Genomic DNA, 18,382 nt, shown 5'->3' on the forward strand with positions numbered 1-18,382 from the left:
TCCTTTTTCAGAAACGTTATACATTCTGAAGAAGGGTCTAGGGCCGAAATGGCAGCCTTCCTGCTCCTCTGATGCTGCTTGGCCTGCTGTGTTCATCGAGCTCTACACCTTGTTATCTCAGTAAAACAACAGTGTTGCTCATTACCTACATCTCTGACCCCTACCAGCAATGATGTGTTATCATCACTGCACTAAAGCAAAAGGATGCTTTTTGTGAACGTGCTGTGAATTAAAGATGTTTTGCATTTGAATAATGAAAACTAAATTCCTTTGAGAAGGTTAAAATCATAGAATTGTTACATTGTCAAATGCAGTCATTTGCCCAAGTGTCTGCACCAGATCACAGCACAAACAATTCACATAATGGCTGTGCACATTTTCCTTTCCAGTTAACAATCTAGTTCCCTTCAGAATGCTTCATTGAACCTGTCTTCACCAGTCTCAAACAGTGCATGTTACCCCTTAATAATTCAAAGCGTTAAAAGTTTCTCTGAAAATACTTTTGCTTTTGCGAATTATTTTAAATCTGTGCCCTCATATTGTGAATCCTTTTATGAGTGGGAAGTTTCTCCATATCTACTCTGTCCTGATTCTTCATGATTTTGAACACCTCTGTCAATTTTCCCCTCAGCTTCAACTCAACCTTTTCTACAAGGAAAACATTCCTAACTTTTTCAAACTACCTTCACAATGGATGTTCCTCATCTCTGGAACGTTTAGATCCCATGCATAATGAAGAAGCTGGACTAATTGAACAAGAGTAAACTTTTTTATTCAGAGATCAGTCCCAAAAAGTTCCAGTCTCTTGTGCAGGACAAATATGAAGCTTTGCTAAACTGTACTATACTGTTTGCTAATACACTGGGCTCATTTCCAAATTCTCTGGAACATATTAGACCAAATTACATACATGTGTTTTGGGGCCAAAGAGAGTTACACATGGTCTAAAAAGAACTGTACATTCTGTTCTTCCAGCCTGAGCATTAAACCATCCAACACAGAAACCACATCAAATGTGCATTATGTCTTGAGTATTTTATCCTGTAGAGTTGTTAATTTTCACTCCCAGTGGAATTGACATAAAATATAACTAAACAACAGAAACATTGGTTTTGTAGAAAATATCACAATAAAGCATGGATTTGAATTCATTTAACAACTCTCAGAAAAATCTCAAAACGCTACATGTACTATAACTCACTTTCAATAGCGAAGACTCATTATCTCAGTAAATGCAGTCATATTGTATGCTGCAATTTCCCACAAGCAACAAATAAAATGGGCAGTCTGCAGATATCAGGAGGGGGGAGGAAGAAAATACTCTTCTCTACATTGAAGTAAATCTAAACACAGATCTAGAAAAGTCAACTGAAGAACAGCAGTTTTGACAGAGCAGCAAATCCTCAGTATAGTATGGAAATATCAAACTCAGTTATCTTCCTGCTTTCCATTCATAAGATGTAGGCTTCACTTACTGGGCCAGCATTTATTGACCATTCTTAATTGCCTTGGAGGAGGTAATAAGTAGTGAGCGATCTTCTTTAACCACTGCAGTCCTCATGATGTTGGGATATCATTGCGATTTTGACCCAGTAACAATGAAGGAACAATGATGTAATTCAAGTCAGAATGGTGTGGGGCTTGGAGGGGAACTTGATGTGATGACATCACCATGCATTTGCTGCTCTTGTCACTCTAGATGGTAGATGCTGTAGATTTGGAAGGTGTTATCTAAGGAGTTCCTGCAGTGCATTTTGTAGACAGTACACACTGCTGCGGACAAAGTGGCTGAGGAAGCAAACGTTAAAGATGGTGGATATGGTACTAATAAAGCAGGCTGCTTTGTTCATTCAGACTCCATTACACTCTGATTTTTGCCTTGTGGACAGTGGGCAAATTGAGAAGTTAGATCATGAGTTACTCACTGCAAAATTATCAGCTTCTGACCTGTTCTATTTTATAATTTAGTTCAGTTTCTGGTTAATGTTAATGTTAACCCCCAGGATGTTGATAGTGGGAAATTCAGTTTTGTTAATGCCATAGAATGTCAAGGAGTGAATGGATGAGTGAGTGAGATACACACACACATTGTCTGACCAAGTGCCAAGTAAACTGTAAGCTGAGCCAAGCTGAAGTTCAAAGTTGTGCAGAATTCTGCAAAACATTTGCAATCTTTTCAAATGGTGGGCAAGCTGTTACCCACTGTAAAACAAGATGGCGGCAGGGTAAGTCACTTCATTTGGAGCTCCACGCTGCTCGCCAGTTCCCTTTCCTTTTCTCTTCTTCTCTCTCTCCTCTCTGCAGTAATTGTATCTTTCCCTCACCCTCCGTCATTTTAACTACTTACCTAAGGAATCAGGAAGGAGTCGGCTTGTGGCTGGGACCCGCATGGCGGGAAGTGAATGTGCGGACCATATCCTGCAGTGACAGCAGATCGAGCGTGAGCTGGAGTGATGGTGGTGGGTCAACAGAAAACCAGTTTGGCAGCGAGAGCAGGCTGGTAAGACAGCTGCAGAGGGCGAGAGTGGGCCTTTCGCATGGCAGCAGCAGCCTTCTAGGTGTCCTAGCGATTGTAGCAGCGCCTGCACCATTGTGGAGTGGGACTCGGGACTCTGAGAACTGGACCTTTTTTTTTCTTTTTCTTGCTTACCTTTCAGCTCTGTTAAATCTTTTAATTCTAGTTTTTCTAACCAAGTGGGCACCAATGAATAGTGACTTTGTGCACTTTTCGCTGTACTTATGTATTCCTATACGTTGTACATGTGACAAATAAATACATTGAAATCTAAATAAATTTGGCTGTGTAAGGGAGCTTTCATGATGTACCTGGCTTCAAGAACTTTACTGAGATTATGCGATCTTCATTTTCAGGATGTGGTGGTACTGGCAAGAACAACATGTGCTAACTCTCCCTGGTTTCCCTGAGCCCACATGGCTAAGAATAGCAAGTTTCTTCATGAATCATCATGGTCGCTTTCACAAATTTAAAAAATTCAAATCAGCAGGAGTTAAGCTTTTGTTTCCTGTATTATTCAGCAAAACCTCTAAATTGCTGTTCCAGTAACATTACAACTAGGCTAATATGCTCTCGTATACTAACAATAATTTAGTACTTGAATAAATTAACTGACAGTCACATGATTGCTTGGGGCCAGTCACACATGCTTTTCAATGTTTTATCAGATCTGGTCACAAAAATTTGACAGAGAACTTAAACCTGTCAGAGATAACACAGCATGGAGCTGGAGGAACACAACAGGCCAGGCAGCATTAGAGGAGCCGGAAAGTTGATGTTTCAGGTCGGGGCCCTTCTTCAAACATTTTTGCCAGAGAGGGGGAAAAAAGGTTCATGTAAAGACAAAATCACACTTGAGTCTCAGAGAGGGACTTTGATGCTATTACACAAACATAGTTGGTTATATTTTTGAGCTCATTTTGCCACCTGCCAGTGAAGCAAGTTTGTAGTTGATGCTCATGACTAACCTATTCGATAACATTGCAACCTTGAGTCAAAAGTAGAAAGTTTTAATACCTCAAATCAATTAAAAGATTGTCTCACTGTACTGTTCTGGAATTGGTACGAAAATCAACTACAACTACTGAATCCAAACATACAAAGCCCCACCGCAATCATTAAAATCATGAAAATTTGGATTTACAGCTAATGCACATCTGTCATTACTATTTACTGTCTTTCACCACAATAACAGTACAACTAAATCAACATCTTTAATAGATGTTACTCAGCAACAATACACAATGCAAATCATACTTTTAAAGAACCTTACAACACAGGAGGCCATTCAGCACCTCGAGCCTGTGCTGGCACTTTGGGGTTTCCAATTAGTTCCACTCACCGTGCTCTTTCCCAATTACTTTACAAGTTTGTTTTTCTTACAATACTTTACACAATTCTTTGCCAAACATAACTATTGAATTTGCTCTGACTACCCTTTCAGGTAGTGTGCACCAGAACACATTGCATTCAAAAATTCTCATTTTCTTCCAGCATACTTCATCAATTATCTTAAATCTGTGACCCTGGTTACTGCCCCACCTTGACGCTGAAACAGTTTTTAACCAACTACTGTATCAAAGCACCTTTCAACTTTGAACAATCTAATCAGATTTTTTTTGGTTTTTCTGCTTTCAGAGTGCAACTCCAGCTTCTCTAGTCACTCCAAGTCAGTGCTAGCCAGTGTTTTATATAAGGTTACCATCGCTGACTTGTTTTTGTACTCTACTCAAAAGATTAACAAACCTGTTCAGTATTTATTATTATAATAACAGTATCTGCTTCTATATTGCACCAGACAAAGTTAGCCTTCATACAAAATGGGTTCGGTTGAAGACAAATTTGGATCCGGAAAACCAAGCCTATTATTTTCATATTACAACATTAAATAGTTTCTTTCATTTATGCAGTATCATAGTCTCAACACTTATACAAATGCAATCTATCATGACATCTGTGTAAATCAACCTTTGGATTTGTCCTTGAGTGTCTCAAAAGCACTGATCTGGATTTTTTTTCAAAACCATTTCAACGATGGATATATTACTGAATTTATTGCCCTGTATTTAAGAAAGTACAACTGAACAACTTGCATTTATACTAAAATGTGAGGCTGGATGAACACAGCAGGCCAAGCAGCATCTCAGGAGCACAAAAGCTGACGTTTCGGGCCTAGACCCTTCATCAGAGAGGGGGATGGGGGGAGGGAACTGGAATAAATAGGGAGAGAGGGGGAGGCGGACCGAAGATGGAGAGTAAAGAAGATAGGTGGAGAGGGTGTAGGTGGGGAGGTAGGGAGGGGATAGGTCAGTCCAGGGAAGACGGACAGGTCAAGGAGGTGGGATGAGGTTAGTAGGTAGCTGGGGGTGCGGCTTGGGGTGGGAGGAAGGGATGGGTGAGAGGAAGAACCGGTTAGGGAGGCAGAGACAGGTTGGACTGGTTTTGGGATGCAGTGGGTAGAGGGGAAGAGCTGGGCTGGTTGTGTGGTGCAGTGGGGGGAGGGGATGAACTGGGCTGGTTGAGGGATGCAGTGGGGGAAGGGGAGATTTTGAAACTGGTGAAGTCCACATTGATACCATATGGCTGCAGGGTTCCCAGGCGGAATATGAGTTGCTGTTCCTGCAACCTTCGGGTGGCATCATTGTGGCAGTGCAGGAGGCCCATGATGGACATGTCATCAAGAGAATGGGAGGGGGAGTGGAAATGGTTTGCGACTGGGAGGTGCAGTTGTTTGTTGCGAACTGAGCGGAGGTGTTCTGCAAAGCGGTCCCCAAGCCTCCGCTTGGTTTCCCCAATGTAGAGAAAGCCGCACCGGGTACAGTGGATGCAGTATACCACATTGGCAGATGTGCAGGTGAACCTCTGCTTAATGTGGAATGTCATCTTGGGGCCTGGGATGGGGGTGAGGGAGGAGGTGTGGGGACAAGTGTAGCATTTCCTGCGGTTGCAGGGGAAGGTGCCGGGTGTGGTGGGGTTGGAGGGCAGTGTGGAGCGAACAAGGGAGTCACGGAGAGAGTGGTCTCTCCGGAAAGCAGACAGGGGTGGGGATGGAAAAATGTCTTGGGTGGTGGGGTCGGATTGTAAATGGCGGAAGTGTCGGAGGATAATGCGTTGTATCCGGAGGTTGGTAGGGTGGTGTGTGAGAACGAGGGGGATCCTCTTGGGGCGGTTGTGGCGGGGGCGGGGTGTGAGGGATGTGTCGCGGGAAATGCGGGAGACACGGTCAAGGGCGTTCTCAATCACCGTGGGGGGGAAGTTGCGGTCTTTAAGGACCGCAACTTCCCCCCCACGGTGATTGAGAACGCCCTTGACCGTGTCTCCCGCATTTCCCGCGACACATCCCTCACACCCCGCCCCCGCCACAACCGCCCCAAGAGGATCCCCCTCGTTCTCACACACCACCCTACCAACCTCCGGATACAACGCATTATCCTCCGACACTTCCGCCATTTACAATCCGACCCCACCACCCAAGACATTTTTCCATCCCCACCCCTGTCTGCTTTCCGGAGAGACCACTCTCTCCGTGACTCCCTTGTTCGCTCCACACTGCCCTCCAACCCCACCACACCCGGCACCTTCCCCTGCAACCGCAGGAAATGCTACACTTGTCCCCACACCTCCTCCCTCACCCCCATCCCAGGCCCCAAGATGACATTCCACATTAAGCAGAGGTTCACCTGCACATCTGCCAATGTGGTATACTGCATCCACTGTACCCGGTGCGGCTTTCTCTACATTGGGGAAACCAAGCGGAGGCTTGGGGACCGCTTTGCAGAACACCTCCGCTCAGTTCGCAACAAACAACTGCACCTCCCAGTCGCAAACCATTTCCACTCCCCCTCCCATTCTCTTGATGACATGTCCATCATGGGCCTCCTGCACTGCCACAATGATGCCACCCGAAGGTTGCAGGAACAGCAACTCATATTCCGCCTGGGAACCCTGCAGCCATATGGTATCAATGTGGACTTCACCAGTTTCAAAATCTCCCCTTCCCCCACTGCATCCCTCAACCAGCCCAGTTCATCCCCTCCCCCCACTGCACCACACAACCAGCCCAGCTCTTCCCCTCTACCCACTGCATCCCAAAACCAGTCCAACCTGTCTCTGCCTCCCTAACCGGTTCTTCCTCTCACCCATCCCTTCCTCCCACCCCAAGCCGCACCCCCAGCTACCTACTAACCTCATCCCACCTCCTTGACCTGTCCGTCTTCCCTGGACTGACCTATCCCCTCCCTACCTCCCCACCTACACCCTCTCCACCTATCTTCTTTACTCTCCATCTTCGGTCCGCCTCCCCCTCTCTCCCTATTTATTCCAGTTCCCTCCCCCCATCCCCCTCTCTGATGAAGGGTCTAGGCCCGAAACGTCAGCTTTTGTGCTCCTGAGATGCTGCTTGGCCTGCTGTGTTCATCCAGCCTCACATTTTATTATCTTGGAATCTCCAGCATCTGCAGTTCCCATTATCTCTTGCATTTATACTGTTCCTTTAATGTTGTAAATTTGTAACGTTGTATGTTGCTCACAGATCTTTCATAAGAGTGATTATCAGATACTGAGGCACATAAGGAGATGTTTGATCAAAACTGATCAAACATTTAGTCAAAAACATAGGTTTGTAAAAGCATCTGGAGACTAGAGGTTTAGGAAGGAATTATCGGAGTTTAGTTTAGACATCTGGGGTTAATGAATAGGAAACACAAGTATCATTATGTATCTGAAAAATGAACATAGAAATTTACAGCTTACTCACATAAAAATATAAAGCATCCAGCTACCTTACTTATTGCATTCAGTGCCTCTTCTCTCAACTCCAGATTGTTGAGTTTCTGCCTGATGTCCTCTTGGACAGTCAGGTTCCTCTCTAAGACGAAAGAGGCCTGTTGTGCCTTCACCATCTGCAACAGAAGTCTGAGCAAAGCTTGGTTTCATTCGTTAATCTTTCATATTGTAAAACAAACTGCAGCATGTAGTTAATGGTACATAAAATTCACCATTCAGTCTCATTGGTAAAGTACAATTTTTCTCAGAATGGCTAAAATTTTGGTTTGCCTTCGAACCCCATCATAAACTTTAATCTTTAGCTACTGACTCCATTCTTTTCTATCCTGGCAATTGTGTTCAGACTGACCCAGATTGAATTCCAAAGTTGGTGTCCTTTAGACCAAGATGAGCTTCCTACCACATTTCCATGTTGTCACTAAGATCACCTGTTTATATGTCTATAATACTTCCCATCTCCTCAGGTTATCAACTGCTGAAACCCTCACTACTACCTTCGCTACCTCTAGACTATTCCAATACAATCCTATCCAGTCTCCTACATTCTACCTCTTGTAAGCTTAAGGTTATCCAAAACTCTGTATTTTGAGTCCTGATTTCCACCAAATCCCCTGTTTGCTTTTACTTCGATGCTCACTGACCTATTTATTCCCAGTTAAATAACACCTTGATTTTAATATTTTTATTCTTCCTTTCAAAACTTCTCATGGCTTTGCCCAACCTTATCACTTAATTTCTGCCAGCCCTGAAAACCCTCCATAATACGTGATCTTTGATTCCCTCACCCTACAAAAATCTACCTATCTTTGAACTAAAAATGCTCAATGACCCCAAAGGCAGACAGAGTTCCAAAGTGTCTCAACCCTGTGAGAGAAAACAATTTCCCCCATTTCTGATCTAAAAGCAGAAAGGGTGATCCCTAATTTTCAAAGTGTCCCGTAGTTTTTGACTCACCCACAAGAGGAAACATCCTCACCACATCCACCTTTAAGACCATTCAGGATCTTATAAACTTCAATCATATTATTACTTGTTGTTCTAAACCCCAGTGGAAACATGCCCAGTCTGACCAATCATTCCTCACAGGACAACCCTCTCTGACACCGTGGTAGCAGGGCTGACAACCACTGGGCCCCCTGCCGCCCGTGAAGAACTACACATTTTCACACTTCATACTCCATCTGCTGGATGTTTGCTCATTAACTTTACATAGGAATAACCTGATTATAGTTAGGTTATCTTCACAACATACTTTCCCACCTGTCTTTGTTCTCTGTAACTCTGGTCACTATGACTTGGATTCTATACTTTCCACTGCCTACAGAAAACAACCAACATAATCAAAGACTCCTCAAACCCTTTTTATACTCTCTTCCACCTTCTTCTATAGGGCAGAAGATATGTGCTTTCAAATTTTTGTATCAACAGATTTGAGAACACCTTCTTCCCTGCTGTTATTAGATTTATGAACAGACCTCTCATATATTAGGGATGATTCTTCTCTGCACCTTCTCTATAGGTGTAACACTATATTCTGGATTCTGTCTACTCTGATGTACTTATATAAGGCATGATTTGTTTGGAAAGCATGCAAAACAATACTTTTTGTTGTGTCTCAGAACATGTAACAATAATAAATCAATTAAATCCAAAATCCCTCATTTAAGTCACTGACATAAATTGTAAAACGTTCACAGCCCAGCACGTACACCTGCAGGACTCCACTCATCATATTCTGCAAATCTGAAAAAGATCCATCAGGCATACTCTGTTTTCTGCCAGCCAACCAATTTTCAATCTATGCTAATATATTAGCCTTGTACTATGAGCTCCTAATTTATGATGTAAAATTTTTGTAGAACCTTGTCAAATGCTTCTGGAAGCCCCTACAAAAATCTACCTACGTTTGAATGAAATAGATTTCCCTTCATTCACAGCATATTACTCCTTCAAAAAATTGGTTAGGCACGAATTTCCTTTCACAAAATCATACTGACTCTCCCCGATTACTCAATTTTTCAACCTACTCAGTTATAACTTCAATGATTGATTCTAACATTTTCCTCACAAATGACATGCTAACTGGCCTCTAAATCTCATTTTTTCTACCTTCCTCCCTCCTTGAATAAAAAAGGTTATATTAGCTATTTTCCAGCCTAAAGGAAACCTTTGCAGAATCTGCCCTTCCTAATAACAAGATAATCTAAAACAATCAAGCTGAACCAGAAAGGGACAACTTATTCCAAATAGTCAAACTTAAATATTTGACATTTTTTTCTACCTTCCCTTTTTATTTCTCAATTATTTTTCCGCTGCACTTTTAACACATTCACGTGTGATATACTTACCTCGCTCTTACAAAGGAGGAACATGCAAACAGCCACAGATCCCTCAACTGCTGTCCTCTTTTGAGATCGACTTCAGTGCTATCACCAACAGCTGAACAAGAGGAGACAACACGGCTTTTAAGAGTTAGGCCAGAATTCTCCACCCTGGATGCATTCCTGATGAGGTTTATTTGCCTTTTACAATCCACTTGCCCACAAGGATTTCTGCTAAATGATTGAAGTTGTGCACAGTCACCTTTGGTTTCAGATGTTGCTGTTTCCATAGCTGACTTTTCTAACATTTTAAGGCAGCGTCCATCCTTGCAGACTGGGACAACTGACACTGTTGCAGACAATAAGGCATGCGCATGACCTAGGTAACATTCAGCTAGCTTCTTCCAGTACCATGGATTCAGTGTGTGCATGGAAATTAATTGTTGTAAACAGCTGAGCTCTTCAAACAGATTTCCAGCATTCCGATAGATGAGAATATCCAGGTTAAGAACTGTAGTGAGATGGTCTGTATTGGTTATCTCGGATCTCTAGCAGACAGAATAAAAACAGCAACAGATTAGAATGAAGAAAACACCTAAATTATTAACATATATGAAAATCACAAGTGGTTTAATTTTACAATGTATTAAATGTTATCTTGTCTCCAACATGATATTATACAATCATACAGCACAGAAATGGCCATTTAGCCCACTGTGCCAGGCCAACTCCCTGTAGAAGAGCTATCCAATGAGTACCATTCCCTCTGCTTTCCTCATAGCTGGGCAGGTTTCTCCTTTATTAAGTGATTATCATGGATTTTGCTTAATCGTATTTACAATCCACTGAGTGTTTTGGCGTATGTAGGCAATGTGGAAGATCAAGGTCCCACAAAAAAAACACTTAATGACCAGACAAAACTGATATCATCCTGGTTGAGTGTTAAATGTTAGCTTGGACACCAAAGATTTTCCTGCTCCTTCTCCAACTATTAGCCACAGGATACAAAAACAGAACTCAACAGGCCTGGCAGCATCTGTGGAGACAAAGAAGGGTTCGGAGGAAAGGTCTCTGGACCTGAAATATTCACTCTATTTTCTCTCTCTGGATGCTGCCAAATCTGCTGCATTTTTTTTCAGCATTTTCTGTTCTCGCTTCTGATTTAGAGCATCCACAATTCTTTGCTTGTTTTTTCGATAGCCATGGAATATTTGACATCCACCTGAGAGGCCAGAAGGGGCTTTAGTTTAACATCTCTGAAAGGTGGAGCTGAGAACAATGCATCACTCCTTGCGTAGTAGGAAAGTCAGCTTGGAACATACGCTCAAGTTTCATTGTGGAACTTGAAGCCCAGATCTTCTGACTCAAAGGTGAGAAATGTTACCTACTGAACTGTAGCTGATATTTCAGTGTTTTGTAACACAAACCCTGTATTTTTAATTACATCCATAGCATCATAACACGGTGAAATTTAAAATGGTGTTAAGACTAACCAGTTTCTGTGCTATATCCAAGGCATCATCAGATCGGCCAAGAAGGCACAGGCATCGAGCTTGGGCCTCCTGTAGATCTCTTCTGAGCGCAATATTTGACTCTGGAACAAGGCTCAAACTACTGGAGTATTCACACAATGCTTTCTGGGAAAGAAAAGGTGCAGTAAAGAGTGCATTATATGCAGTATCTTGTGATCAAGTGGCTATTTACAATGATCAATTCAACTGTTATTAAAAACCGTCACAGCCGAAATGCATCTTTAACAAAAACAAATCTACATATCCCCCAAACACAAGTGTGCATTTTGCCTCACAATTAAAGGAAAACTTTGTAGGCAATGCATCATAGGCAGTCTAATAATGGTAGTGAGATGATGGTGTACTTCCAACATTTCCCAACTCTGCAGTTCTAACGGAGAAACTGGCTTTTGAAGAAACTTAGTGGTATTACAGGCGTAAACGACAAACACCACCACCTTCCAGTTGCAAAACGTTTTAACTTGCCCTCCCACTCCCTGGGTGACATGTCCATCCTGGGTCTCCTCCAGTGTCACAATGTCACCACTCACAAACTGGAAGTGCAGCACCTCATATCCCCCCTCAGGAGCCTACAGCCCAATGGCCTAAACCTGGATTTTACCAGTTGCAAAATCTCTGCATCCCTGGCCTCATCCCATGACCAACCCTCCCTCTTATCCCAGCCTCCTTGACCTAACACAACCTGTCCATCTTTTCACCACTTATTCACTGCAGCCACCTCAATGACCAATCCCCACCACTTCTTACATGCACTCACCTTTCACCATCCCACCTACTTTCCCCTGCCTTAGCCCCACCCCTCCTCTCTCTACTTCTGAGCTAGCCTCCCCCTCCCCATTTCTGAAGAAGGGTCCTGACCCAAAAAGTCAACTTTCGTGCTTCTCTGATGCTGCCTGGCCTGTATTCCTCCAGCTCTGCACTTTGTTATCTCTGACTCCAGCATCTGCAGTTCTTCCTATCTTAGTATTACAGGCAATTGTCTTTCCTTGGTTAGGGCAAACCTTCCATGTTCCTGGATACCTGATAATCTTGATGCTTGAATGCCAGATCACCACGAAACTTCAGTGCAGTTAACTTCTCCACATCATCAGCTGTGCAGATTTCACCCCAGAACCACTGCAAGACATCAAGGACAATGCACACTGAAACTAGAGGTTTTTTTTCCCATAAATAAAGTCTACTGCAGGGTTATTCATTGAAGCCAATTTGTGACGTAGACATCGTGGGTAAGTTTTCACATCAGCCAACACAACTTGCAAAAAATTAAGACAATTTAAAAATTGTTATGTTAAAAATATAGTAACATTATGTTAGCTGTCAGAAACATTGCTACAGACTCAGGTGGAATATCCTGTCTCATTTTAGGTACATTCTTTAGGATGGTTTTGGAGGGAGTGCAGAGGAGATTTAAAAGCATGTTTCAGACGGATACTAGACATCAATTACATTGAGACTTTTAAAAACTAGCATTGTTCTGCTTAGACTAGAATAGGCTAATGGAAGATTTAGAGTAGGCATTCTAAATTGTTACGAATTCTTAACAGCATTAACTAAGGAAAATCTGTTTTCACCACGAGGAGGTAAAATGTCTCACATCTCTGTTAACCACACTAAGACAAATCTCCTCTGCACCCATTCCAAAGTGTTAAGTATGGTACCTATACTAGGAAACAATACCCGAGTCCCAAGTAGTTTTTTTTAGAACAGTTTAGTGCAATATTGTTATGTTAGAATGATAGTTGGCACCTGGACCATTCTTTTTTGTGTGGCAAGTTGTTAAGTTCAGAAATGTGCTTGAAAGGGCAGTGGAAGCAAATTCAATACTAACTTTGGAAAGGAAACTGGATAAATACTTCAAAGGAAATATTTGCCACACCTTGGTGAAAAATGCAGCGAAATGGGATTAATTGTACAGCTTCTTCAACGAGCTAACACAAGCATGATGGGTTGAATGGCCTCTTGCTTGGGTCTATGACTCAATTAGGCAAAAGTACAGTAGAACTTATTGTATTCCAAAGACGTTAGATCAAATGGGATTTTTTCAGTCAAATTTCCTCAAAAAGCACCAGTAATTAGAATAAAACATGGTGACCAGCCACATTTGCACACTATTAAACATGAAAATATTATCTGGACAATCTGAACTTTCTATTTAACAAGTCCCTTGCTCCTCAGAACCCTCCAAAGTGTCCAGTTCCTTAGACATGAGCTCCTATCTAACCCTTGAATAACTAAAGAACCAAACCCTAAGTACTCACACCGATAACTACCCCTCCAACCGCCACGACCCTTGACACTATCTCACCACTGACATTCCCATCTCCTCTTCTTCTACAACTACCCCTCCTTGATCCGCTGACCAGGTTCGTTCCCCCTGCAAACCACATATCACATCACCTACACTCTACTATTCCATAGAGGATTGGTTGGAGTGAATAGTTCTGTTGCGTTTTAGGGGAAGGCAAACAATAGCAACAACAACAATGATTTTTCTATTCAAGAAACATATTCGCAGTCTAAAAGCCACATTATGGTGGAACTTACATCAAGAAGCCAATAAACAAGTTACAAACACATGCAAATCACATGATAATCAAACTAGACAAATGAATTCAACATTTAAAGGGAAATGTAGGACAGAATGTTAATGGAAGAGAGCACAGTGTAGCCCTGAGGGAACACAGCAGACCAGGCAGCATCAGAGGAGCGGGGAAGTTGACGTTTCAGGTCAGGACCCTTCTTCAGAAATGGGGTGGTGGAAGGGAGCTCAGAAATAAAGAGAGAGAGGAGGGACGGACATGGGGAAGGCAGGTGGGATGGTGATAGGTGAGTGTAGGTAGGGATTGGTCAGTGAGGTGGGTGGGGTGGAGAGGTGGGAGAGAAGAGGGACAGGTTGTGTCAGGTCAAGGAGGTAGGGAAGGGAGTGGGGTGGATGGTCACAGGATGAGGAGGTTTTGAAACTGATAAAATCCACGTTTAGGCCATTGGGGTGTAGGCTCCTGAGGTGGAATAGGAGGTGCTGCACTTCCAGTTTGCAGGTGGCGTCATTGTGACACTGTAGGAGGCTCAAGATGGATATGTCACCCAGGGAGGGGTTCTTGTCCAGAAGTGTTGTCGTTTGTCGCCAGAGAACAGGTGCTATACAAAACAGTCTCATTGATTTAGAGGAGGCCACATTGGGAGCAGCAGATGCAGTATACTATGTTGATGAATGTGCAGGTGAACCCTGTCTAATGTAGGAGGTTTGTTTGGCGCCTGCCTTGAATGGCGGGGAGGGAGGTGGTGTAGGAGCAGATGTAATACTTCCTGTGGTTGCAGAAAAAGGTGCTGAGCACGGAGGGGTTAGTGGGAAGTGTGCAGCGGATGACAGGGAGTCATGGAGACAGCGGTCCCTACAAAAGGCAGATACAGGTGGGGAGTGAAATATATGTTTGGAGGTGGAGTCTGATTGTAGATGGCGAAAGTTGCAGAGAATGATACGTTGAGTGCAGAGGTTGGTGTGGTGACATGGGTGGACAAGGGAGATTCTGTCTTAATCTTTGTTGGGGGGAGGGGATGTGAGGGCAGAAGTGCAGCAAACAAATGAGATCGGTTGAGGGCATTTTTGACCAATTGTCGGGGGAATGGGGATGGGGGTGGGTGGAAGTTGTGATCCATGAAGTAGAATGACCTGGGATGTGTGGGAGTGGAACACTCCAGATTGAGAACAGATACAGCAGAAGCGAAAAAATTGGGAGTAGGAGATCGCATTCTTGCGGGAAGGTGAGTGAGAGGAGGCGTAGTCTAGATAGCTGTGGGAGTCAGTGGGCTTGAAACTGATGTAGGCTGAGGTGGTCACCAGAGATGGGGTCAGAGGGGTCGTGGAAGAAGAGACAGGCATCAGAGATGGTCCAAGTGAACTTGGTTGGGGTGAAAGGTGTTAGTAAATCTGATGAACTGTTCAAGTTCCTCGTGGGAGCACGAGGCAGTGCCGATACAGTCATCAATGTAGCGGAGGAAGAGGTGGGGCATAGTGCCAGAGGAAGATGGGCTGTTAATAAGGCAGGCATAGCTTGGGCCCATGTGGGTTCCTATGGCCATCCCAATAGTCTGTAGGAAGTTGTTAAGGGTAAAGATGAATTCTGTTAAGTGGATGAGGGTATCAGTGGAGGGGGGAGTGGAGGGGGGAGTGGAGGGGGGAGTGGAGGGGGGAGTGGAGGGGGGAGTGGAGGGGGGAGTGGAGGGGGGAGTGGAGGGGGGAGTGGAGGGGGGAGTGGAGGGGGGAGTGGAGGGGGGAGTGGAGGGGGGAGTGGAGGGGGGAGTGGAGGGGGGAGTGGAGGGGGGAGTGGAGGGGGGAGTGGAGGGCTTTTAGGCCATCTGCTTGGGGTATACAGGGATTGGATGTCCACAGTGAAGATGAGGTGTTGGGGGCCAGGGGCCAGGGAATTGGAAGTCTTGGAGAAGGCGGCTGGTATGGGTGGTGTCCCAGAATTAGGTGGGGAATTCCCGGTCCAGGGGAAGTAAACAGAATCAAGGTAAGCGGAGATAGGTTCTGTGGGACAGAGGCAATAGATCAGGCCACATCCAACCCTCCCTCTCACCCCCCACCTCCATGACCTGTCATAAAATGTCCAACTTCTCTCCTACCTATCCGCCCACCCAAGTCACTGACCAAACCCCACCTGCACTCATTTATCACCGTTCACACATAGCTTCTCCAGCCCCAGCCCTAGCCCTCCTCTCTCTTCCTATTTTTGAGCTCCCTTGCCCCTCCCCATTTCTGAAGAAGGGTCCCGACCGGAAAAGTCAACTTTCCGGCTCCTCTAGTGCTGTGTTCCTCCAGCTCCACACTGTGTTATCTCTGACTCCAGCATCAGCAGTTCTTACTCTCTCTTAACGGAAGAGCTGTTGAATTTAAATTATGAACCAGTCCTAAAATACAGGCACTGAAACACACATCACTAGGGAGAAAGCACTTGTAGTGACGATTGATTTCAGAAATAACGCTTCCAGTAAAGCATAAAGAACACTGTGGAGTAAGTGGACGAAATGGACTGTTTCTGCATATAAATTTTACTCACTGTGTCACATCTGACATTGACCGAGGTTGAGGATTTGTTCCAGACTAGTTCGGAAGGATTGAATGCATTTGGGGAATGCTGTAACTTCGATCATAAATTGTTATTTTTATGTAGTTTCTTCTTTGTCTGGTCCACGACTGAACTAACACCCCAACCCTCCACACAGGAAAGCTTAAAGCTCAAGCTCCAGGGCTGGGTCTCATCTGGTTTCCAGTCGGGCGACAGTATGTGTAACGCACGCTGCCTATTGAGGGTAACAGATCGCCACTAAATTCAACACTTCTCACCCGAGGCTCGCAGAGTTTCGCTGTGTAGGATCCTAGTTTTATCCCGGACGCCGCCTTCCTTTCTCGAAACGATTCAAAGACAGAATCGTCGAACTCGCAGCCGAAACCTTCCATTTTTCCCTCACGCAACGTAGAGGAATTAGTTCCCCCGGAATATGGCAATTCTGTACAACAGTTCCGTTTCCTCAGCCCCTTGCCCAGCTCAACCCCTGTTCAATCAAATCCCCTTGGCTCGAGTTTGCAGGCCCCGCAAAACTCCGGAGACTCGAGCAATTTTGAACTCTCGCCCAATAATTCTTTCCAGACTACCAGAAATTGAAGTTCTCTAATAGACAATTGCCCTATTCACTGGGCTTTATCCCAAAAGACTCCAATAGTCAGACACTAAAATGACTGTTTAGGCTGAAAAATCCTTGCCTAACTCCCAAGTCACTAAAGAACTTTACCAATTACTGCCACTGACTCCTCCGCCCAAACATCTGACTATTCCCATAACTTCAGACTCCCTCCAAACCAATCCCAAATACCCTTCAACTCACCTGCCAGCCTATTCCTTTATTTCATTCACTCTATCCACTTAAGCACCCACACATTCGCTTACCATCATGAAAAAATTTGAAACATTGGAACATGTACGAGAATATGGCAGCTAGTGCCCTAAACATAGATGCAGATTATCTGTCTGTCTGTCTGTCTCTCTCTCTCTCTGACAATCTTGAACTAGAACGCATGGAAGATCACCAGTCATTTAAAGAAACCGAGTTGGAAGACCCAGCCAGAAGCGCAGAGCTCTGTCATGATCTGTAGAAGAGGAGTCTCTTTGCACACTCTAAACCATGTGAATCGAGGTTGACACACAGTGGCAGTTCTGGAGTGTTGTGCTATCACACTTGCTGTCTTTCAAAGGGTTGTAAAATGTCAGAATCCCATTTTCCAGATATACTTGAAAGACACTGTCATGTCATTTCAAAATTTAGATCTCTCATTTTCTTTGAGCACTTCTTTATTAAAATAGAACTGGTTATTTATCTCTCGAGCAGGAAGCTTGCAGGTGATATTTTTGGCGGTATCACTCATTTAGCTGCCCACTTTAAAGGTTTTAAGTTGCTCAGGGGATAAAATCTTGTGGCGTTCCTTCAATCACATCCCAAAATTTTCCAAATTCAAATATCACCCTCTATCATGGTGGGATTTGAAACTATATCTCCAGAACAGTAATGATTGCTAGCCCAATGACAATACCACTACACCAATACCTGCCTTTTAATCACTAAAAAAAACATATTTCTTCCCTGAGCTAAATTAGACAAAAAGAAAAAAAAACTTTTCACAAATTGGAGAGATCAGCTAGGCAACATGTTCTTTGCAAGCTTTTCTCCAAATGAACTAGATAAAGTCAAGAACTTCTCCAAATTAGTCACTGTTCAGAATCGGCCAGCATGGGTCTACAGCAATGCAAGAGTTATCAGTTGTTATTTCAAGGAATAGGCAAAAAAAAACAAAAAACTGCAGATGCTGGAATCCAAGGCAGATAGACAGAAGGCTAGAAGATCACAGCAGTCCAGTCCTGAAGAAGGGTTATACCTGAAATGTTGACTGCTGCTTTCCTCCAGATGCTGCCTGGCCCGCTGTGTTCTTCCAGCCTCCTGTGTGTCTTCCAGGCAGCCTTATTGTCCACCTGACTTTTCAACAACCTGTTTCAAAGTAACTACTCCAGATATTTTGAAGTAAACCCATTTTCCCCACAATCCTTCAAAAACTTAAGTTCTACAAGCAATATTAAATATCTTTGTAACAACAGCTCAGTAATGAGCAAAGTACATGTAATGGAAGAGAATGCCAACCTGACTTTGCTTTTGGTCTTTTATCTTTGTTGCAGTTG

General features: G+C 43.8%; 1 protein-coding gene across 2 annotated transcripts in view; it reads right to left on the minus strand.

The window, feature by feature from the left end:
- Nucleotides 1-16,637, minus strand: part of zgc:101716 (uncharacterized protein LOC492784 homolog) — a 65,695-nt gene extending 49,058 nt beyond the window's left edge. For both annotated transcript variants that reach the window (XR_007247351.2, XM_048529135.2), the window contains exons 1-5: nucleotides 16,501-16,637; nucleotides 12,174-12,269; nucleotides 11,115-11,258; nucleotides 9,649-10,169; nucleotides 7,297-7,429 (exon numbers count right to left, since the gene is read on the minus strand). Coding sequence is in view for 1 of the 2 variants with exons in the window: in XM_048529135.2 (XP_048385092.1) it covers nucleotides 7,297-7,429; nucleotides 9,649-10,169; nucleotides 11,115-11,258; nucleotides 12,174-12,269; nucleotides 16,501-16,614 (1,008 nt within the window). In the remaining variant the exon portion in view is untranslated. The remainder of the gene's footprint in view (nucleotides 1-7,296; nucleotides 7,430-9,648; nucleotides 10,170-11,114; nucleotides 11,259-12,173; nucleotides 12,270-16,500) is intronic.
- Between the last annotated feature and the right edge of the window lie 1,745 nt (nucleotides 16,638-18,382).

Source organism: Stegostoma tigrinum, chromosome 5, assembly GCF_030684315.1.
Source record: "Stegostoma tigrinum isolate sSteTig4 chromosome 5, sSteTig4.hap1, whole genome shotgun sequence".
NCBI lineage: Eukaryota > Metazoa > Chordata > Chondrichthyes > Orectolobiformes > Stegostomatidae > Stegostoma > Stegostoma tigrinum.